At 45.9% G+C, this 24,516-nt stretch overlaps 1 protein-coding gene across 13 annotated transcripts in view; it reads right to left on the bottom strand.

Moving 5' to 3' along the window:
* Positions 1–24,516, bottom strand: part of TENM4 (teneurin transmembrane protein 4) — a 650,537-nt gene that overhangs the window by 351,669 nt on the left and 274,352 nt on the right. For all 13 annotated transcript variants that reach the window (XM_083735741.1, XM_083735748.1, XM_083735749.1 and 10 more), the window contains 2 exons: positions 9,447–9,735; positions 3,389–3,661 (listed from right to left, as the gene is read on the bottom strand). In XM_083735741.1, coding sequence (XP_083591867.1) covers positions 3,389–3,661; positions 9,447–9,669 — 496 coding nt within the window. In that variant the 5' untranslated portion in view covers positions 9,670–9,735. The remainder of the gene's footprint in view (positions 1–3,388; positions 3,662–9,446; positions 9,736–24,516) is intronic.

Genomic DNA, 24,516 nt, shown 5'->3' with positions numbered 1-24,516 from the left:
CACTCCTTCCTTGAGTCGCTTTGAGCTTACTTTCAGCATAATTTTCACATCTGAGGAAATATTTCCCCATTAAAATCCTCAAAGTCATTTTGCGAGCAGCTCTTGGGATCCACAGTATCCCAAGTATGTATCATTAGTTGTGAGGAAGCTTCTGTTTCCTTTTTGCTTCCCTGATCCCTTCCCCTCTGGCCCACCTGTAGATCAGCACCTCTGAGATGCTTCTTGATTCATCCTCGGACTCGCATGCCATATTGGAGGAGAGAGAGGGGCGTTTGTGTGTGCAGACATTAGCTTTGTGTGCAAAGATAACATATTCATTCATCTGCTTCTTTCACTCTTGCTTCGGATCCCATCCACCACTAGCATCTTTGCATGGAGTGTGTTTAATAATAATAATAATAATAATAATAATAATTTAATTTGTTATATGTCGCTCATCTGACTGGGTTGCCCCAGCCACTCTGGGCAGCTCCCAACAAAATATTAAAAACACATTAGGCGAACTAATGCCAGTGTACTGGTAGAAGCAAAGATCACCCGTGTCGAAGCGATGCTTCTTCAACATCAACTTCGTTGGACTGGTCATGTTGTATGGATGCCTGATTATTATCTTCCAAAGCAACTACTCTATTCCGAACTTAAAAATGGAAAGCCTGATGCTGGTGGTCAACAAGAGGTTTAAAGGCTCTCTCAAGGCAAATTTTAAAAAAAATGTAGTATAAACAGCAACAATTGGAAAACACTGGTCTGCAAGTGCTCCAATTGGAGAACAGCCTTTACCAAAGGTGTCATAGGCTTTGAAGACGCTCAAACTCAGGATGCAAGGGGGAAATGCGCTAAGAGGAAGGCACGCTTGGCAAACCCTCACCATGATCAACTTCTGCCCAGAAACTTATGTCCCCACTGTGGAAGGACGTGTGGATCCAGAATTGGCCTCCACAGTCACTTACAGACTCACTTTAAAAACCATGTTCATGGAAGACAATCTTACTCGGCTACGAGTGATCGCCAAAGATTAAAAGGACAGTAAGACATCAACCAGTACAAACTTTCACGAATAATAATCATAATAACATGTGGCCCCGGAAGATCACCGAGAAGGGAATGTGACCTCTGGCTGAAAAGGATCTTCCACCCCTATTCTACAGATAGTAGTTAGTTAGTTAGTTAGTTAGTTAGTTAGTTAGTTAGTTAGAAACACACCCTCGCCCACCCTCACATGACATCTTTGTTATGACGGAAGAGAACCTTAATAGGCCTCAGTCACTGAAATTAAAACAGAAAGCGAGGGGGCAGCATGAGAGGAATCAGTGTTGCAAGTCTTCGTTTACAAAAAGCAACCCCCCCAAATAAAACACACACACCAATTTTACTTAAAATCACCATATGCTACCCAATCTGACTGTGGGAAGCAGCAGCAGGGAGAGAACCGCTATACTTATTCCATGCGGGTGCTCAGAACAAAATCCCATTCCCCTCTGTGGCCAAGACACCTGCTCTATATTAAGAAACTGGCAATGGAGCAGTTCAATTAAAGGTGTAAAAAGGAGCACGAACAGCACTTGCAACGGCTGCTGCTTCGGGATGTGCTCTGCTTCCCATCTGCCCACCCTTCCTTCCCGCTTTAAACACGCTGTGGTCAAGCCGCAATTGCGTACTGCGGCACACTCTTCCTCACAGAACTGTTGACCCTGAAATGTGCATTCCGTCGCCAACCCCACAACTGGGAGACATCTCTGCGGCCGGGGAGACAAAACTGAGGAGGTGAAAGAAGAAGGGGAAACACCCTGTGACCTTCATGTTTTCATAAAAGACAAGTTTCTAAAAATACGCCTTTTCTTTTCCCTCCTTACAGAGAGAGAAGCCGGGGTTATTTACATAAGTGGCGGGAGTCAGCGGAGATAGGCTTGGAAATGATCTGCTAGGATATCAGTTGGAGAGATAAGGAAAGCAGGGCGGAAAGAGAGGAGGAAATGCTTGATAGGGTGAAATTTCAAATGCAGGAGTTTGGGTGACATTTTTCCGTTTTTTGGGTTGAATGGGCCCTGCGAAGAGCTCAGGGGCTGCTGAACTAGCGCCGCTTTTCCACGACAAGCAAAACGGGAGCCTTTTTCATAGTACAACGCCGCCGACCATTTTGTACAAGAAGCCTTGCCAGTAAAGTACAAAAAGACTATTCTGCCCCCGTTTCTCCTCCGCCATTCCTCATAACCAAATCAAACGCCCCAGAGCTGCTGGAGAACCTTTTGTCCCCACCCAGTCGTGGATAGACTACAACTCCCATCGTGCCTGGCCAGGGTCAGCCCAAGGCATTTTGCCACATGAGGCAAAACAGAAAATGGTGATCCCCACCTTCTCCTCCTTAAGAGTCCTGCTTCATCCTCCTCCGCTGCTACCTGAAGAGGAACAGGTGGCTTCACACTTCCCAGGCAGTGACCATGGGCGACAGTGGGGTGCGGTCAGTGGACTAGGGGGGCTGGGCTAGTCCCCTAAATGTTCCCCCGGCACTTCCTTTCCAAAGCCCAGGAAGCTTCTGCCCAGCTTAGGGAAGTGTTAGAATATTCCGTTCCACCTTAAGAGGGACAGGCATGACTGTTGTGTGTCACATGCCTGTTTACATTCCAGCACAGCTCGCTGGGAACTTCCGTTTGTGTATAGCTTTTGCTTACGCTGCTTGGTTGGACACGAAAGGGAGAAGACATGTTTTTCCCTTTTGTCCTGATGTATGCTAAATAAACTGCCTGTAAATATGCTTTACGCAGCCTCTCCCTGCCACTACTGTTGTGCATTTACTCTGCTGAACTGTGTGCCCAGCTTCTGAAGCTCTGGGTCGCAGATTCATGCTGCACCAAGAACTGGAGTTTGACCACCACGTCGGCCGGTGGGCTGGAGCCAGCAGGGGGCTTGCCAATTTGCCACCGATTCCTTAGCAGCATCCCAACAGGAAGAAGGCGCTATGCTCACATGTGCAATGTCACACACACAACATTGAACCCCCTCCCCATCACACTTGTAAGCTGGCACCTCTGGCCCTAACTGTTCCCCTATGAAAATTTTTACCACATGCCACTGATGGGCGACAAGCTCAGAAGGTAGTAAACAGTATGCTCCCCAGAAGAGAACGCTCCTCCCAGTTGTCCCCAGCCTGCAGCCTGAAGCGACTGCCCCACAGAGTCTAATGACTGAGCCGGCCCATTTTATGGGCTGGGGCTGATGGAGGCAGGCTAACAACATCCAGAGGACCCTAATGATTTTCCACCGCAAGTTTAGAAGACAAAAACAAAGATTGGGACACAAAACAACAGGATGGAAGACAAACAGATGGACAGAAGAGTCTTTGTAAGGAGCAGAACAGAAGAACCAGTATCTCCCTGGCGGTCTCTCTTACCGGTTTCGGTGTTATCGTGTTCCGTATCGGTGAGGGTGAGGTTGGAGTTGGCTCGACTGGACAAGCAGGAGCTGCGGCCCGACTTGGGGTTACGCCCCCACAGCCTCACGGGGTGCTCTGGAGACATGACCGCGTCGGCTTCCGTGTCGGCGTCCGAGCCGGCGCTGATGGAGTAGCCGCAGTGGGGCAGCCCTATATCTGTCCGGTATAGAGTCCCGTGTGGCGGAGGCGATACGTCTTCAAGGCCCAGCTCTCGCAAGGAAAAGTTGGCTCCTGGGGCAGAAATGGGGGAGAGGGTTGGGAAAGAAGGAGAGAGCAGAACATTGTGGGATGTCCGTCTAACAAGGGATAATGAAGACGTTTACCAGCAGATGTTATGTTACATTGTGTGGACCTTCCATTGGAGATGTATCAGCGTTGGGGAGCCTGTGGTCCACCATATGTTGTCAGAATCCAGACCTCATCAGTCCCTGCCAACATGGCCGACAGCCAGGGATTATGGGAGTTTTAGCCCAGCAACATGCTGGTTCTCCAACCCAGGGTGAGAGCTGAACAAGAATTTGAACATTGCATCTCTGGTCCAAGCACAACACTCTTGCCTATTCCAATTCAATTGATATGCTGGCTTATGCAGTGTGAGTCATATGGTTGTGCTCTCCAATTCCACCCACACAATTGTGTGCGTGGATTTGAACTTGAGTTGGTGGGGAGAAGCAGAAGTATTTGCACTCTCTGGTCTGCCCTTCAGCCTCCGAAAGGTTGGAACAGACCTTGCTCACGTACAAACATCTGTCTGCATTATCATGAAACCTGAATTTTGCAAGGTTCTCAGCTGTGCATAGTCGCATGTGAGCAGGGTACGTACAGTTGCGCATGGGCCGACTCTCTTTCAAGATCCTGATGTGGAATTTGGGGGGGCAGTCAGCCTGGGAAAACCCACCCTGCAGGGCTATGGTCACGCTATGCCAGAACATCATTCCAAGTCCAATGTATAACACACTTTCTGCATCACACAAAACGAGTCCGTTTGGAACCCCAAGGTCATCCGCTCAGACACCTGCCCTTGACATTTTCCACTCCAATAAGGTCACAGCAGAATCTGTTCAGCAGCAGAACAGATGTGATTGTTTAGCTGGCTAAAAATATTACCTGGGAAGAAAGGGCTCTTGAATTCGCCTCTAGTTACCTGCAGAGCTACATAATCTTTTCAAGGCAGAATAAATAAACATTTGAATAATAGTCCTGCCTCTTCAAAGGAAGAGGAAAGTTCAGGAAAGTTGTCTTCACCAATTAGTTCTTCTGTTAGAAGCCCCATTTATTTATCAAATTCCTATCACCTCCCCCACCTCCTCTATTTATTTTTGTTAAACAGAATTGCAAGAGAGTACCCAGAAATCTTTTATTCCTAATCTTTTGTTCCAGCTCATTAATTCCAAATACTGCCAGGACGATCCTGTCATTTAGGTTGGGGATTATTGCTGTTGCTCTTAGTAACAGCATTATTTTATAACCCGCCCTTGACACTTAGGTTCCAGGTGGGTCACAACAATTAAAAAATACATTTATTTTCTCTAACAAGAAATTTCTGACACCCTTTCCCCCCGAGCATGTGGATACCCTGTTCCTGTGTCTCAGTGGCTCCATTTGGGCTACCATCCTATCGGCCACTTGAGATAGCTCCAGCTATCTAGGCGCAGAACAGCTAAGAGCAGGGGTACGCAACCTAAGGCCCGTGGGCCGGATCCAGCCCAATCGCCTTCTCAATCCGGCCCATGGACGGTCCGGGAATCAGCGTGTTTTTACATGAGCAGAATGTGTCCTTTTATTTAAAATGCATCTCTGGGTTATTTGTGGGGCTTCCCTGGTATTTTTACATGAGTAGAATGTGTGCTTGAATGAATGAATGAATTTATTAATACGGTCACAGACCAGCGTCAACACACACAATATCATAGATCATAAAAAATATCAGAAATACAAGGGACAATATAAATATAACAAGGATTTAAATATAAAAAATTAAAATTAATTATTAGCATGCCCCCTGTAATTATCATTTAGGGGTTTGGTCATTAAATGTGTGCTTTTATTTAAAATGCATCTCTAGGTTATTTTGGGGGCATAAGAATTCGTTCATATTTCCCCCCCAAAAAATACTCTGGCCCACCACATGGTCTGAGGGATGGCTAAAAAAGGTGGCTAAGAGGATAGAGGGGAAGTTCTACCATAGAGAGAGTCTGCGTAAGCTGAGTTTAAGGCCAAGCTAGGTTCAGGACATTGGACAGGGACTGCAGAACTAGTTCAGGACCGTGGACAACAGCCCTGCAGCGGAGGTAGGAGATTTCAGTTGTCTCAGCAAGGTATTGAGGGGCAGCTTTGTAGTTGGAGAGATAGACTGTGGCTCCGTTTTGGCTACTATCCTATCGGCCACTTGAGGTAGCTCCAGCTCTTGTCCTGCTGCTGCTGCAATGTGCTTTTTGCACCAGGCAAAAGCATTCTTCTTTACTCAGGCCTATGGCTATTGAATAATTTATGGCCTGTAAAAGTGTGGGGGTGAAGACTCTTTACTATGATGATTATTTTACTATTAGGCTGTCAGTACGCTTTTTACTATGTTTATAGTATGTTTTTATCATTGATGTTCTATAATGTGTTTTTGATGTACATCGTCTTGGGATCTTTTGATAAAGGGTGGTATATAAATTCATTATTATTATTATTATTATTATTATTATTATTATTATTATTATTTCTCCTCCCCATCACCAGTGAAATGGAGGGGGAGGGAGGGAGAGAGGATGCATAGCGATGATTTCCACTGAGCTCCATGCTATGGAGAGGAAAGAGAAAATGCAAGGCACAAAAGCTCTTTTGCTGGTAGCTCTGTTTCCAAGCTCAGGCCGCTCCACCTTTAAACCAACAGCTCCCTTCAACTCCTGCATTTGAAAAATAGCTATGATTTTTACACTCTTTTGTGGTGTGTTATTATGTAGGTCACACCTGTGGAAGAGCTGCCTCGCCACAAGCCTGCTCCCAGCAGGGAAGGACTTTTGCAATAACACAGGTGGCACCGGGGTGCTCCACTCAGCACAAGCAACCTGGCGATTCTGCGTCTCTCTCTCTCTCTGTCTCTCTCTCTCTCTCTCTCTCTCTCTCTCTCTTGTTTTTGTTCCTTACGGGGAAGCATTTGCTTAGCTAAGAAGAGGAGGAGGAGGAGGGGTTTAGATTTGATATCCTGCTTTATCACTACCCAAAGGAGTCTCAAAGTGGCTAATATTCTCCTTTCCCTTCCTCCCCACAACAAACACTCTGTGAGGTGAGTGGGGCTGAGAGACTTCAGAGAAGTGTGACTAGCCCAAGGTCACCCAGCAGCTGCATGTGGAGGAGCAGGGAAGCGAACCCGGTTCCCCAGATTACGAGTCCACCGCTCTTAACCACTACACCACAAGAAGAGCCTGCAAGACCAGGCCAATGGCCCATTCCAGCCCAACATCCTGCTCTCACAGCACCTGTGGGAAATCTCCAAACAGGATCCGAGCACAAGAGCAATTCCCCCCTCTTCTGTGGTTTCCAGCAACCAGTATTCAGAAGCATTGCTGCCTGCAATTGTGGAGACAGAACATAGCCACCATGGCTAGTAGCCATCGATAGCCCTCTTCCCCCATGAATTTGTCCAATCTTCTTTTAAAGCCATCTCAGTTCATGACCATCACTGTCTCCTGGGCGAGCGGATTCCACAGTTTAAATTTCTTTTCCCTGCCCTGAATCCATTGGGTGTCTGCAAGCACTATTTAGCGCTTCTGCGCATGTGTGATCGCCGAAACCCAGAAGTAACCCATTCCGGTACTTCCGGGTTTCGGCGGACCCCAACCCGAAAAAATGCAACTGGAAGCGTGTGTAACCCGAGGTAGGGCTGTAGTTAATTTTGATAGAGGACTTTGTAATCTCCTTTTCTTTTCTTTATCCCTTTTTTCTGTTTTCCTGTTTTAGATTAGCGTGCTTTCTTTGTATCTTTTGCAGAAAACCTTCAGTTGAAGTTGATTATTAGAAAAAGAGAAACGCCTTTTCTCTATTCTCTTTCTATGCGCCATTGATATCAAGTTCCCCATAGGTAGAGGTGAAGTTGCAGGGGGCGCCAGGCCCAAAGGATGCGCTAATAATTGCACGGAGGGGGTTGTAGTGGAAAGGCTGGTGCAATTCTCCCCGCAACCACACAAAAAACCCCCCCAGCCATTATTTGAAACAAGTAGTCTAGCATGAGAACAGGAGCTGAGGGTGAACTTCACACCTTTTTTTAATTACCTAAGACAGATTAAGCTTCCTGACAGCATTGACAGGCTTGGGGATAGCAGCTCTGCCAATTCTGCAGAGCTGGTCGAAAGAACATGGAGCGAGCCTATGATAAATTAATCCGGATAACACCACTGGGCCTCCTTGCAAGAGAAGCAGCCATCCCATTTTACCACCTCGCAGCCACAAGAGGATGGAGAAGGGCTAATGAAACAGAGAAGGCTGCACCGCCCTTGAAGTTTACCTGTGGGAGCAGCTCAGCACGGTTTCCCCCTCTTATCATTTGAAGCTAACTTGGTATCATGATTCTGGGCCCCAGGGAGACCCAGGGAGGAAAGGCCTCTGCTGGCTGGTGGTTTGCTGAATTGATTTCTGCTCCAGATATGGGATGGTTATAAATAATAATAATAATAATAATAATAATAATAATAATAATAATAATAATTTATTTGTACCCCGCCCATCTGGCTGGGTTTCCCCAGCCACTCTGGGCGGCTTCCAACAAAGATGAAAGATACACTAAAATGTCACATATTAAAAACTTCCCTGAACAGGGCTGCCTTAAGATGTCTTCTGAATGTCAGGTAGATGTTTATCGCTTTGACATCTGATGGGAGGGCATTCCACAGGGCGGGCGCCACTACCGAGAAGGCCCTCTGCTTGGTTCCCTGTAACTTGGTCTCTCGCAGTGAAGGAACCGCCAGAAGGCCCTCGGAGCTGGACCTCCGGGCAGAACTATGGGGGTGGAGATGCTGCTTCAGGTATACTGAGTCTCATTTTGCCTAACCCCTACAGTGCAGGAATCACAGCCCAATGCCATTGCTTTTAGATGTTTCTAGATGTTATAAATCAGTGGTTCCCAATGAGTTAAGTTCTGCGGACCCCCTGGTTTTTTTCTTAAAGCAGACCCCTGACTTTAGAAAAAGGTGATATCTCTCTGGTAGTTTTTGTTATGTGAATGGTGCTACCATAAAGGTAAAAGGTAAAGGACCCCTAGACGATTAAGTCCAGTCAAAGGCGACTATGGGGTTGCGGCGCTCATCTCGCTTTCAGGCCGAGGGAACTGGCGTTTGTCCACAGACAGCTTTCCGGGAGATGTGGTGCAGCGGGATACTGTGATGGAAACCAGAGCACACGGAAACACCGTTTACCTTCCTGCTGCAGTGGTACCTATTTATCTACTTGCACCGGTGTGCTTTCGAACTGCTAGATTGGCAGAAGCTGGGACAGAGCAACAGGAGTTCACCCCGTTGTGGGGATTCGAATTGCCAACCATCTGATTGGCAAGCCCAAGAGGCTCAGTGGTTTAGACAACACCACAGTGCCACCCACGTCCCTGCCACCATACCCTCTGACATGTCCCAGTGCCGTGGGTGTGACCTGCCATGAGATCATGGTGACTAAAAAGTGAGCATTTTGGGGCACTGCGATCTTGCACGAGAGCATGCCCCCGCAATGGAATGTCCAAATTTGGGACAGTGCCACGTGCCCCCTGGGTGGGTCATGCAGACCCCTTGGTCCATGGACCAATAATTGGAAACTACTGTTCCAAATGTTTTTGGATGGTGTTTCAAGGTTATAGATATGCTTTTTTTCCCCATTTTATGTTAAATTTTTGGTTTTCACGTTTTGAAGTTTTGAAGTTTTACCACCCTGGGCTCCTCTGGGTGGAAAGGCAGTCCAGGAATGTTCAGGAATAGATGGGAAAAACTTTGAGTGCCCTCCCCAACTGCCCAACTTCAAGGAGGCCAGGGTGCAAGAACCGTACCTGTTCGGCAGTATTCGTCCACTTCCTGGTGTACCATTTCTTTCACCCGGTTGCCGTATGTCAGCCTGGAGTCCTGGTCGTAAGCCTTCAGAGTCTCGCTGGAGCTGTACGACTTCTGAGGTATCTTGCTGTCCTCGCTCTCCGCGGACGAGCTGGTGTAGCGGCGCTCTGCATCGCGGCGCCTGGTCAGAGAACGATACGGCTTCCTTTCTTTCACATCCATGGCCCTCTCGTCTCTGTCTTCAACATCAAAGAAACGGTGTCCGTGAGGCAATCAGATCGGAATGTTCTGGAAGGGAAAACCAACCATCTTTTACAGTGTGTTCTGTATAAGGACGCGGCAAGCTATTAAGAAGGACAACTGGTCCATTTTTTATAGTATATGCTCCCGATAAACAAATCAAGTGTGCTCCTATCTGCTTCCTTGTTATTTTAGAATTAATATTTCAAACCCTTTTTTTGGCAGGGCACGCCACTAGACCTCACGAAAGCGGCGTTTGGCTTGGTCATTTTCAAGTTTACGGTCAAAGCACCTGACTTTCGAGCACAGGAGCGAATTCCCCCTCCAGTGGCTGCTTCCACGAGGCCCGCTCTATAGGAAGATTTCCCCATGGCAAGAAAACCCATGTGCCATGCCAGCATCTACAAAGCCGGTCTCTGCAATTGCCATTAGTGACTGTGTAATAAGTGAAGCAGCAACAAAGGAAAGCATAAAAACCTACCAGGAAATGGAGAGCATTCCTACCAAATGAGTTATATGAAAAATTTTCCCTCATAAAAAACGTGTTGGAAAACCTAAAGTTTCTGATCTGGAACACGTCGCTTCATGGATTATATAGAATCCAATAATCTGTTGCCTCGCCAGCCTCTCATTGGGTTCCAAAGCGGCATTCCACATAAACGTCAGGAAAAGAGGTTAAGAAATCCAAATCTGGGACTAGACATTGCAGGCGTTTAAAAATACCTGTGTCTAGTAGTTGGACCCCACAATCGCCCCTGTGGCGATCACACAGGGTCCCCAGACGTTTAACGGTCTATTGATCCCTGTGGCAACACTGAGTCCAGACAGTTGTTAAAAGTGAACCAAAAAAAAAACCCCAGTTTATTTTACAAACATCAACAAGTTTATGGTTTCTCAGATAATATTCCTGTCAGTATCTTAACTTTAGTTTCTTATCTGGCCTATACCTTCCTAATACATTCTGACTGATTATCTCAACTGTTTGACTGACTCCTCTTAACCAGTTCTCTCACTCTCTCACACCAGACTAGCCACAGACTTATCTTCTCTCTCTCTTCTAACTCCAGACTGTCTTCTCAACAAGTCTAACTCTAACTCCTTAAAAACCTCTGTGCTTAAACCTTATACACAGTTAAATCTGCCCCTTGGGTTCCCATTGGCTAGTCATTTTACAATTAGTTAACCCTTTCCTTATGAACCCTTATGATGTCACACACCTAGGAGGGCAAACGCCACACCCCCCTCCCAGATGTCTAGGGAAACTCAGTGTGTGACATGATGTCATCAGCCCATGGCTTCGCTTGCCTTATCAGCCCTGCAAAAACTCAGGTGGCAACCTTTACACCTGATTTGGTCAGATCTAGATTGGTTTGCTTCCAGTGGTGGCTGGTGCCTATTAGCTCTGGTAAGGGAAGGCAGGGAGCAGTAGCGGAGGGGTGCCAGGGGAGCCCTTGCCCCAGGAGCATGGGGTGCAAACCTGGTGCCCCCACAGAGATCCTCATTGTGCCAGCCCTGCCTGGCTCCAGCAGTGAGGATTGGGGATCATGGAGGATGCCCTCCGCCCTCTGTGTTCTGTCCCCGCTCTGTGGCGTCGGTGGGTGAGCACGCTTGGTGCCCGCCCCAGGTGCTGACAAACGGCGCTACGCCCCTGGCAGGGAGTTTGACAGTAGCTGGCACCAGAAACAATGGTTGGCAGAGCCATCTGATTCTAGTTTTGTCCCCATCCTCTTCCTCCCTGCTGAGTCCTACAAGGGCAACTCTGAGGCACAGGAGGGGGGGGGGGTTCTGCCACATGCAGTTTTGCCACATGCCTGGGCTGGTTGTCAGGAATTTGGCAGGCAGGTGAGAGATGAAGGTTGATGGGTGCAGTGCCCCCTTTGCCCTAACATAGCAGCCTCCAGTGTTTAGTTTCATGCCGGTGACATGGGGCTGCCTGTGCAAAGTGTTCAGAAATGTCAGCATATGTTCTCTGCAAACAGGGACAAAGGTCAGGTTCTGTACTTATGATTCGAGAAGTGTAGCTAGAATTCTGTAGCTAGAACACCTATTTAATAAATAATAATGATAATGATAATAATTTATTTATACCCCACCCATCTGGCTGGGTTTCCCCAGCCACTTTGGGTGGCTCCCAACAGAATATTAAAAACATGATTAAACATCAATTAGTTTCTGGGCTGAATTCAAAGTGCTGGGTTTTGAATCTTAATTTTAGTGGGGTGGGGTTGTATGTATATATATATATATATATATATGCAGGTTTTGGTGTCCTCGGGTGTCTTCCCGTGTAAAAGTTGGGGTGTCTAGGCGACGTTTCGACGAGGTCTCACTCGTCATCTTCAGGCTGGTGCTTTCGGCTTCTTGTTACTGGAACAGAGCGGGATCTCAATGTTTGAGTTCCTATAAATACTGTAGAGGGGGTGTGGTGTCTAGCCTCCAATGTTCTGGGCAGAGAGGAAGTTCCCAGGCTAGTGTGCCTTTTCTTCTTTTGTTCCTTAATTACTTGAGAGATACCTTGAGTGATTTCTTGAGTGATATCCTGAGTACCACTTAGGTGGGTCATTAGGTGTGGATTAGTTGCTAAAGTCTTTGTGTCTTGACCTCTTGAACTTTGTGAAGAGTTTTCCTGAGAAGATGGCTGTATTGCACTTAGTTGTGCTTTGGCTTGGCTTCGTGTATAGGGGCGAGCTGTGGTTTTGTGGCTTGTGTCAGCCAGATCTGTGTAGGGATTGCAGGGGGGTGCAGCATCCGGAGGTGCCACCATGGATTGGCTACTGGATGGTGTCAGTAATTCATCTGTGGAGAGGGTCTGGGTTTGGGTCTGGTGTGGTTGATTGGTGTTGGCGTTCTGTGTGCCTCTGGATCTGGTGTCAGTTTTTGTGGGGAGGGCTAATTTCCAGATGTCTGGCAAGCGGGATGTGTCGTCACGCTTGTTCATGTTGTGAGGGTGTTTCTCTATCTCGATGGCTTCCATGATTATTCTCTTGTGGTGATGTTCCGTGTTAAAGAGCAATTTGGAATCTGCAAAATTAATTTCGTGTCCTGTTTCTTTCATGTGTTGGAAAAGAGAGGAAGTTTTTTCTTCTTTTTTGACGGCATTCTTGTGTTCTGCGATACGTGCATTTATTCGTCTGTTTGTTTGTCCAATGTACGTGGCTGGGCAGACTTTGCAGGGTATTTCATAGATCCCTTGGTTTTCCAACTGGATTTTATCCTTGGGGTTTCTGAGGATATTGGCTATTTTTTGGTTGGTGCAAAAGGCTGTTTTGATATTGTGTTTATGGAGGATTTTGCTAATTTTATCTGTAGTGCCCTTGATATAAGGAAGGAGGGCCATGCCATTGTTTTCTTCTGTGTCTTGGTTTTTGGGGGGTGTTTCCTTTTGGATTAGCTTCGTAATCCTGTTTTGCTGGTATCCATTGGCAATTAACACATTTGAGAGATTCTGTAACTCAGTTGTCAAGTGGTCTTTGTCAGCCAGGCGTTTGGTTCTGGAGATGAGAGTCTTGGCTACGGAGTTTATTTGTGCAGGGTGGTGGTGTGATTGTGCATGTAAGTAGCGGTTGGTGTGTGTTTTTTTCTGGTAGATAGTGTGTCCTAGGGAGCCATCAGGTTTTTTGTAGATTAGGACGTCAAGGAAGGGAAGTTGGTTGTTGGCTTCTATTTCCATAGTGAATTGTATTTTGGGGTGTAAGTTGTTGAGATGTGTGAGGAAGCTATCCAGTTTTTCCTTCCCGTGTGGCCAAATTACAAAGGTGTCGTCAACATATCTGAGCCAAAGTTTGGGTTTGTGTTCTGACTTGTCTAAAGCATTGGTTTCAAAGTGTTCCATGTACAGGTTTGCGATGACCGGTGAGAGGGGTGATCCCATAGGTGCTCCTTCTATCTGTTTGTATCTTTGTCCATTGTGGATGAAGTACGTGTTGGTTAGGCAGTGGTTGGTCAGGTCCAAGATGTATTCGGGGGGATTGTATTTGTTTTGAATAGCTGTCAAGGCTTCATTAATGGGCACTTGTGTGAAGAGAGATACAACATCGAAGCTCACAAGTAGGTCATTAGGATGTAGGTTTTGCTTCTTTATTGTTTCTATGAACTGGAAGGAGTTTGGTACGTGTGAAGAGATGGATTCTGCATAGGGCTGAAGTTGCTTGGCGAGAAATTTAGCGAGATTTTGTAGAGGTGAGCCTATGGAGCTGACTATTGGTCTGAGTGGTGTTCCTTCTTTGTGTATCTTGGGGAGGCCGTAGAGTTTGGGGCATCTGGATGATTTTTCTCTGGGGATGATTCTTAGCTGGATTTCTTCACTGATAGGAGAGGCTTTTATTTTGGATTTGGTGGTTTTTTCCAGATAGGTGGTGGGATCTGTTTTTATAGGTTTGTAGGCAGGATCTTGGAGTAGCTTTGATAGTTTTGCTTGGTAGTCCGATGTGTTCATCACCACTGTGGCATTACCTTTGTCTGCTGGGAGAATGATTATGTTGTTGTCTTTCCTCAGGTTGGTGAGTGCTTTCTGTTCTTCTTTGTGTAAATTGCTTCTGGGTGGTTTGCTGGAGCAGAGGATGTTGGTGACTTCAAGTCTGATTTTATTGGCTTCATCTGGGTTGAATTTGGTTAGGCTAGCTTCGACTCCGCATATGATGTTTTCCGTGGGGATGCAGAATCCATCTCTTCACACGTACCAAACTCCTTCCAGTTCATAGAAACAATAAAGAAGCAAAACCTACATCCTAATGACCTACTTGTGAGCTTCGATGTTGTATCTCTCTTCACACAAGTGCCCATTAATGAAGCCTTGACAGCTATTCAAAACAAATACAATCCCCCCGAATACATCTTGGACCTGACCAACCACTGCCTAACCAACACGTACTTCATCCACAATGGACAAAGATACAAACAGATAGAAGGAGCACCTATGGGATCACCCCTCTCACCGGTCATCGCAAACCTGTACATGGAACACTTTGAAACCAATGCTTTAGACAAGTCAGAACACAAACCCAAACTTTGGCTCAGATATGTTGACGACACCTTTGTAATTTGGCCACACGGGAAGGAAAAACTGGATAGCTTCCTCACACATCTCAACAACTTACACCCCAAAATACAATTCACTATGGAAATAGAAGCCAACAACCAACTTCCCTTCCTTGACGTCCTAATCTACAAAAAACCTGATGGCTCCCTAGGACACACTATCTACCAGAAAAAAACACACACCAACCGCTACTTACATGCACAATCACACCACCACCCTGCACAAATAAACTCCGTAGCCAAGACTCTCATCTCCAGAACCAAACGCCTGGCTGACAAAGACCACTTGACAACTGAGTTACAGAATCTCTCAAATGTGTTAATTGCCAATGGATACCAGCAAAACAGGATTACGAAGCTAATCCAAAAGGAAACACCCCCCAAAAACCAAGACACAGAAGAAAACAATGGCATGGCCCTCCTTCCTTATATCAAGGGCACTACAGATAAAATTAGCAAAATCCTCCATAAACACAATATCAAAACAGCCTTTTGCACCAACCAAAAAATAGCCAATATCCTCAGAAACCCCAAGGATAAAATCCAGTTGGAAAACCAAGGGATCTATGAAATACCCTGCAAAGTCTGCCCAGCCACGTACATTGGACAAACAAACAGACGAATAAATGCACGTATCGCAGAACACAAGAATGCCGTCAAAAAAGAAGAAAAAACTTCCTCTCTTTTCCAACACATGAAAGAAACAGGACACGAAATTAATTTTGCAGATTCCAAATTGCTCTTTAACACGGAACATCACCACAAGAGAATAATCATGGAAGCCATCGAGATAGAGAAACACCCTCACAACATGAACAAGCGTGACGACACATCCCGCTTGCCAGACATCTGGAAATTAGCCCTCCCCACAAAAACTGACACCAGATCCAGAGGCACACAGAACGCCAACACCAATCAACCACACCAGACCCAAACCCAGACCCTCTCCACAGATGAATTACTGACACCATCCAGTAGCCAATCCATGGTGGCACCTCCGGATGCTGCACCCCCCTGCAATCCCTACACAGATCTGGCTGACACAAGCCACAAAACCACAGCTCGCCCCTATACACGAAGCCAAGCCAAAGCACAACTAAGTGCAATACAGCCATCTTCTCAGGAAAACTCTTCACAAAGTTCAAGAGGTCAAGACACAAAGACTTTAGCAACTAATCCACACCTAATGACCCACCTAAGTGGTACTCAGGATATCACTCAAGAAATCACTCAAGGTATCTCTCAAGTAATTAAGGAACAAAAGAAGAAAAGGCACACTAGCCTGGGAACTTCCTCTCTGCCCAGAACATTGGAGGCTAGACACCACACCCCCTCTACAGTATTTATAGGAACTCAAACATTGAGATCCCGCTCTGTTCCAGTAACAAGAAGCCGAAAGCACCAGCCTGAAGATGACGAGTGAGACCTCGTCGAAACGTCGCCTAGACACCCCAACTTTTACACGGGAAGACACCCGAGGACACCAAAACCTGCATTCCTGTACCCGTGAAAATCTACGAAAGCAAATATATATATATATATATATATATATATATATATATATATATATATATTGTACATTTTCTCCAAGGAGCTCAAGGTGGTGTGCATGAATATAGTTATAATTATAATAATTGTGAGCCAGTGTGGTGTAGTAGTTAAGAGCGGTAGTCTCGTAATCTGGGGAACTGGGTTCGCTTCCCTGCTCCTCCACATGCAGCTTCTGGGTGACCTTGGGCCAGTCACACTTCTTTGAAGTCTCACAGCCCCACTCACCTCACAGAGTGTTTGTTGTGGGGGAGGAAGGGAAAGGAGAATGTTAGCCGCTTGGAGACTCCTTAAAGGGAGTGAAAGGCGGGATATCAAATCCAAACTCCTCTTCTTCTTCTTCTTCTTCTTCTTCTTCTTCAATTTATTATTTATACCCCACCCATCTGGATGGGTTTCCCCAGCCACTCTGGGTGGCTCCCAACAGAATATTAAAAACACGATAAAACATCAAACATTAAAAACTTCCCTAAACAGGGCTGCCTTCAGATGTCTTCTGAAAGTTGGATAGTTGTTTATTTCCTTGACATCTGGTGGGAGGCTGTTCCACAGGGCCGGTGCCACCACTGAGAAGGCCCTCTGCCTGGTTCCCTGCAACCTCACTTCTCGCAGCGAGGGAACCGCCAGAAGGCCCTTGGAGCTAGACCAACGATGGGGGTGGAGATGCTCCTTCAAGTATACTGAATATTTAGCATATTCCACTTCCAGTTTGTTTCTGTGCCCAGTTCTTACATCGAAAGCCCTAAACCTCCAGCCCTCTAGATGTTTTTGCGGCCAGACCCTGATTTCCACGGAGCAAATTCCTCCTGATCAGGGGAATTCCACCATTGTCGGAGGTGCCAACCTGACGGAGGCGTCAGGAGGAAATTGGAGTTGTGGGGACCTGCAGATTTGGAGGGACTTTGAAACACGTCCTGAAATATCTTTTGGATTTTAGTTTTAACTACGGAGATTTGGCTGACCTTTCGAGAAGGAATAAAAACATTGCTAGGTCGGAGCTTCCCCGAGATCTACTCTTCAGTATCAAAGGAAGGAAATTAAGAACAAGATCAGCAGAAGACAAAGTAAAGTGTATGTATAAATATGAAGAAGATCTGCAGAAAGGACTTGGAAAAGAGTTAAGAGCCTCGGACAGAAGATCACCAGGTTGATGGACTATATGGAATTGATTGATGGAAATGACTGGCAGAATCTGAGACCAGGGAGAAGAGACGGTGGAAGAAGATTGGAAAAAGTTTAAAGTTTATTTATAGAAATACTGTAAAATTAATGAGTGTCAGAAAAATGTTGGAATGAAATTATATGGCTTTAGTAGAAATGTTATAAGGAGTTAAGCATAAATAAGTATTATAGTATTAATGGAAAATAAGGTTAAAATAAGTTAAGATAATTATATGACAGAAAATAGAGAAAGATGGAAAGGAATTGCTGAAACAATTAATAGAAGTGGAATACAAAAAGGGAGGTGAGAGGAGGTTGATGAAACAAGGGAATGGAAGATAAGGCATTGAAATGGTATGATGTATGTTTTTAAATTGTTTTTGCTCTGTTTTGTTTAGTCTAATGTGTTAATGTTGTGTTGTGTATTGTTTATATATTGTATTGTATTGTTTTTTCTTTCTTTTGCTTCTTCTTCTTTTTCTTTTCCTTTTCTTCTTTTTTGTAAGGTTTAAAAGTAATAAATATTTTTTTTTTTTTAAAAAGATGTTGTTGGGGCTCCCAAACAGCATGGTTAATGGTCAGGGATGATGGGAGCTGTAGTCCAGCAATATCTGGGGGCCACAGGCTCCTCATCTCTGGCCTAAACATCTGGGAACCTGGCTATGTAAAGAAGTCATCCACATGTTGAATTTGCTCAGTGAGACTCTTCTCTGTGTCCCACCACCCTCCACTTTTGCCAATGGCACCTTCTTATGTTCTTATGCAAAAGGGGTGGAGGGGACGAGGTGGACATTGGGATGCCACGAGCCAGCATGCTGAGAAGACACTTTCGTCAGCAGCCGAATAGGCAATATCCCCAGTAAGCTGGGCACTCTTCACAGAAACCCAAGGAATGCACGGTTGGCTTAGCAGATTTATTATAACACTGAGCCCCCCGTGAGCAAAATAGCTCTGCAGATATCCCTGGACAGGACTTTGGAAAATTGCAACATTTTTAAACACAGAAGGACCGAGTTAATGCTGTAGGAATGCTTCATAAATTCATGCACGGCTAGGGGAGGTGTTTTAGCCGTTGCAATGTAGGCAGTCAGAGAACTTAGATCCCTGCTTGCTCTTTAAGGATTTCACTTGGCTGCAGTGGAGAAGACCTTATTGAAGAGTTTTGAGAGCTGCAGGCAATCCGGGTGGACAATAGTGAGCTAATCTCAGTAGAAAGCAGTTTCGTATGCAAGAGGAGAATGTAAGAATAGACTGCGGGATCAAGACAATGGCCAATCTACTCCAGCATCCTGTTCTCTGCTCAATCCACCAGAGCCTGTCTTCACATGCAGGGTTTGAGACCCACGAGCTATCCTCACCTGCTTTAGCCAGCCTGGGGTGTGGTTGCTGTTGCTTGCTGACAGCTTCTAGGAACCACTACATTAGGGTATGATATATAGGATGTATATATAGGATATATAGAATAGTATAGTTAAAGATATGGTTTTCCCAGTAGTGATGTATGGAAGTGAGAGCTGGACCATCAAGAAGGCTGATCGCTGAAGAATTGAATTATGGTGCTGGAGGAGACTCTTGAGAGTCCCATGGACTGCAAGAAGAGCAAAGGTCTACAGGTCCCCCATTCCTGATGAAGAGTTCCTAGGAATCTGTTGTTCTACATATAACAAACATAAGTTGTGTGCCGCACTATAAAGGTGTTTGCTGGTGCGCCAGTTCTTTGGTTTGGTCTACAGATCATCTCAAATTATGGTGCTGGAGGAGACTCTTGAGAGTCCCATGGACTACAAGAAGAGCAAACCTCTCCATTCTGAAGGAAATCAGCCCTGAGTGCTCACCGGAAGGACAGATCCTGAAGCTGAGGCTCCAGTACTTTGGCCACCTCATGAGAAGAGAAGACTCCCTAGAAAAGACCCTGATGTTGGGAAAGATGGAGGGCACAAGGAGAAGGGGACGACAGAGGACGAGATGGTTGGATAGTGTTCTCGAAGCTACCAGCATGAGTTTGACCAAACTGCGGGAGGCAGTGGAAGACAGGAGTGCCTGGCGTGCTCTGGTCCAGGGGGTCACGAAGAGTCGGACACGACTAAACGACTAAACAACAGCAACAACATATAGGATGTAACATAAGCACACGGTGGTACTTTGTGAAGTCTCCCTAGCCATTGGCTGAGTTAAACTATCAGCACAGAGAGCGTAGGGGACAACAGGTGCCGGGAACTCTTTCTGTGACCCATAGAGGGTCAATTGTTGATGCACAACCTCTCTGCATGGCCTTTCTTGGACCAAAGACTGGGAAAAGAATCAGAAAAGTCCAGGGAAGCCAAATTATTGATGCCCGTGTGTAGCTCTTTATTACCGCCTTTGACAGAATGCTCTCTCCTAAAGATGTGAAGTTCTTAAGCATGTTATTTGCAGTCCTGGATTACACACATTGCAAACATTTGCCCAAAAGAGCCCAAAGTGCTCACAGACTAAGGCTATGCCTTAGGCTACTTCTAGACAAATTGGCTATTTACTGAAGACCTAATCCTGGACTGCAAAGACCAATTTCCTTGATAACGTGTTGTTGTTCTTAAGCAAATCTTTCCTTCAACACCCGGTATAGTACAATGCATGAAAAAGAACGCCGTTTAAGAAAATCTCTGATCTCTCGGCACAGAAAGAGACAAATACTGGTTTTTTTAAAAACTCAGCAGGGCTAAACTTCAAACCGAAGTTTATTACCGTGCAAGTTATACATATGAAGAGAAGCATGGGCCACAGATTGATTTTCGATTTTCTATGGGTCTTATTTTTAGACCTTCTCCTGGAGAGGGATAATCAGAGTGCACAGTAAGACAAGAGCAATTGATTAATGAGCATAGCCCCTGCTGTGTCCAAAGCTTAACTTTCAATTATGCTGCCGGCAGCCACACTTTTGCCTTACATATATAATAGCTGCAGGGGCAGAGATGGGGGAAAATATACAGAGAAAAACAGGGTGAATTAGAGAGCCTAAGAATTTTTCTTTCTGCTCTGCACCTGCCACATGCAGCCCTGTTTCCGTTCCACTGCAATTCTGCCAAAACCAATGTTACTCGCTTTCGCTGCCCCCGGTGGTGAAATGTTGTAACACATGTAATTTATTGAATTAATTATGTGCATTGCAATGCCACTATGTTATTTCACCCCATTCACTTCAATGCAAACATCAAGCAAATGGAGGGGAAGCATAACAAATTACATTATCGCTTGTGGGCTGAAAGCAGCAACCTTGTTTGAAAGTGTTTTAAATATTGTTCTAATTGTGGTAACCTGCCCTGGGGCCTTAGGGTGAAGAGCAGGTAATAAACAAACATACATTTATGTCCTTCATTGGGGGAACATTGCAGAACAGCTGACAGAATGGGATGATGGCTGGATGGTCCTGTATAAATCCAGTATTGAAGCGATGATTCTTCAATATCAACTTCGTTGGACTGGCCATGTTGTGCTGATGCCTGATGATCGTCTTCCAAAGCAACTACTCTATTCCGAACTTGAAAATGGAAAGCGTCATGCCGGTGGTCAACAAAAGAGGTTTAAAGACTCTCTCAAGATAAATCTAAAAAAAGGTAGTATAAACACTGACAACTGGTAAATACTGGCCTGTGAGTGCTCCAATTGGAGAACAGCTTTTACCAAAGGTGTCATCAGCTTTGAAGACACTCGAACTCAGGACGCAAGGGAGAAACATGGTAAGAGGAAGGGATGCTTGGCAAACCCTCACCATGATCAACACCCACCCGGAAACCAATGTCCCCACTGTGGAAGGACGTGTGGATCCAGAATTGGCCTCCACAGTCACTTATGAACTCACTGTTAAAACCGTTTTTATGGAAGACAATCTTACTTGGCTACGAGGGATCACCAAAGAAGAAGATAAATGCAGCACAAATGCACTGTTAATGCATCAGTGACATGCTACAGAATACACCCATGATAAAACAGCAGCTTGAAGATGTCCACAGTCTAGCAACATCTGGAGGGCTTCGTTTTGAGCTAAAAAGCCCATCCTCCTTCTTTTAAACAGTGCTGAGACAGCTACTAAAACATTCCAGGCCTGCTTTTTAAGTTCAGCTCATGGTCTCGCATTCCCTCTTTTGTTTTCTGCCAGAGCTAGAAAGAAGTCAGTCAAGGGAGACATCTTTTAAATCGCGAAAGGTTATAGCTCAAGCTTTGGCATATGAAAGATAACCCCTCCACAAGCTTACCCACCTCTATTGCCAACTTCCGGATAAAGATAAGTTATATCCCGGCCGCCACGATCTCAACACCAAATGCGCCTTGTGAACATCTCTTGTCTTTCCGGAAAGATGGAAGGCAGTGGAATTAAGGGAACAAGGAGGTGTGGATTTGAAGTATCAAGTTTGTAAAAGCAACGCAAACCCATCTTGGTTTTAGATCGCACGACTCTGCCTCAGGGGTGGGGAAAGAGGGTTTTAGTGCTTAGCAGGCGAAGCTACAGAATGAGGCTGCCTCTGTTTCCTTACCTTAAATTATTGTGATTTTTTGAACAATACATTTCACCAGGAATGTCCCACAGAGCTGCAAAGTCTTGCCTTAGGGCAGGTTACCTCACTTCCTAATCCCTAAGCAACACCTGCTGCTCGTTTCAACTCATTTGCAGTTTTTTTTAAAAAAAGCTTCAGGATCTGTTTGAAAAGTCCAGGAAGGGCTTTGTATCAGAGGTTGAAGAAGCCAAAGGTTCTTGGTTTTGTTCTGCGTTTTAAGGCTCTCCTGCAACCTGCTGTGCCTATATCTGAAATCTTATTCTGAATCTGGGGCTCCTTAACACCTTACAGATAATTGATTTCTTTCTGTCCTTTTTGGTGTACACAAAAAAACGTATACAGGCATGAGGAATAGGATCTGGCTGGTGGGCCAGACCGCTATCTCCCCCTCCTGCATGTAGGCCAAATTTGAAAGCTGGGCAGGGCTGCACACCTGTCAATCACTGTATGTCACAATGAAATTGGGTGGTGTGGAACCCTGAAGCCCAAACAACCAGCTGGCTGGTAGGACTTCAAGGCACAGCACAGGGCTTTTTTTCCCCAAGGTGCTTTGAAGTGCTGATGGATCAGCTGTTTGCCGGGACTTCAAAGCACCTACTTGCAAGCCTGCACTTTGAAGTCCAGTCATCAGTTGGTCCTTAGAACTTTGAAGGGATGTGCAAGGCTCTTCGAATGGGACTTCCAAAAGAGACCTATGTCGTCCTTTGAAGCCTTAACAATTAGCTGATCACCAGCACTTCAGAAGCCTGGTGCTTGGGGCTTCTGAATGCTGATGATCAGCTGATCGTCGGTAGTTCCTATGCAAGATGTGCTGCCACTTTGGATGCCCAACCAAACAGTTGAACTATTGGACTTCAGAAGCATCGCATGGGGCCTTTCAATGTATTTCAGGCATCTAATGCTCAAAAGTCTCTCACACACAGCACAGGGCATTCCAGTCCTGTCATGGGTTAATGCCAACTGGGCATCCCCAAGTGGTGGCACCATCAACAAGGCCTCACCTGATGATTGTGGGGCCCAAGCTGGTTGAAATTGGCTTGACAACTGTGGTAAAGGGGCTTTTACAGAAGAGGATATTCAAAAATTGTAGCCTCCTGACAGAGCGGCATGGCCAATTCCCCTACCTAATTCAATTAAATTGTAGACCAGGCCTAAGCCATTTGCAGATTTTTAAAGTGTGTAGCCAATACCAAATAGCATGAGAAACAGCCCTACTAGAAAAATTAACCAATAAACTGAAACTGACACGGGGCAAACAGAAGAAGACGCCTTTACCTCGTATGGCTCCCCTTGATCACATACAGTGGTGCCCCGCAAGACGAACGCCTCGGAAGACGAAAAACTCGCTAGATGAAGGAGTTTTTTGTTTTCTTAGCCGCTTCGCAAGATGCATCTCCCTATGGGCTTGCTTCGCAAAACGAAGCTTGCCCCGCAAGCTCCGGGGATAGCGGGGAAGCGCAGCGCGTCTTCCCCTCTGTCCCCGAACCTGTATAAAGCAAGGGGCGGCGGGGAGAAGATTGCTTCTCCCCGTTGCCTGCCCCGCAATCTCCGGGGACAGAGGGGAAGGCGCGCGCCTTCCCCTCTGTCCCCGGACCTCTTTAAAGCAAGGGGCGGCGGGGAGAAGATTGCCTTCCCCTCTGTCCCCGGAGATTGCGGGGCAGGCAACGGGGAGAAGCAATCTTCTCCCCGCTGCCCCTTGCTTTAAACAGGTCCGGGGACAGAGGGGAAGGCGCGCGCCTTCCCCTCTGTCCCCGGACGGTCTCCATAGGAACGCATTGATTGATTTTCAATGCATTCCTATGGGAAACTGTGCTTCGCAAGATGAAAAACTCGCAAGAACGAATTAATTTCATCTTGCGAGGCACCACTGTACACAGCCCAAGAAGACAATGACAATAATCTACCAACAGCATACAAATCAATATGGCTAACCTGATCCAAAACAGCCACCCACCCCACTCACACACAAAAACAAAGACATTATTGAGCATTATTGAACAGTATTTAAGAAAGAAACCATTATTGGGATTAAAAGGCTTGCAAGCTGTCTACCCTGGTTCTTGCAGAAGAAAAAAATTAGAATCTCATGGCATTGTCAAATCAAAACATTTCACAGCTCCCATCTGGAGATTGCTTCCTCCCTCCTTTCCTTCCTTCCTTCCTTTTTACAATCATGTTAACATTTTTAAAAAGCATCCCTTGATCTCTTACATGTCTGCAGAGAGCTGCAATGTCATTACAAACTGGAACAAATCTCCCTCCCTCCCCCACCCAATTTTGTGTGTGTGTCTTTAAGGACTCACAAAACCCCCTTTGCTTTGTGATGGTGGGCAGAAAGTGAAGGAAGAAAACTTGGGTGATAGCTCAGCGGCAGAACATCCACTTTGGAGGCCAAAGTTCCAGGGTTTAACCCTCTTTTAAGTTGTCAAATAAGCCTAAGTCGATCCATGTCGTATGTTGTGGGTTGCATCCAAATAATCAGCTGACAATCTGGATCTGGGTTGCTGTTGACATCTGTCTGTCTCGAGACAATGGAGTGTGCCCCCGGGGT

Source organism: Podarcis gaigeae, assembly GCF_964106915.1.
Source record: "Podarcis gaigeae genome assembly, chromosome: 4".
NCBI classification, from domain to species: domain Eukaryota; kingdom Metazoa; phylum Chordata; class Lepidosauria; order Squamata; family Lacertidae; genus Podarcis; species Podarcis gaigeae.
This window is presented reverse-complemented; position numbering and strand designations above follow the sequence as displayed.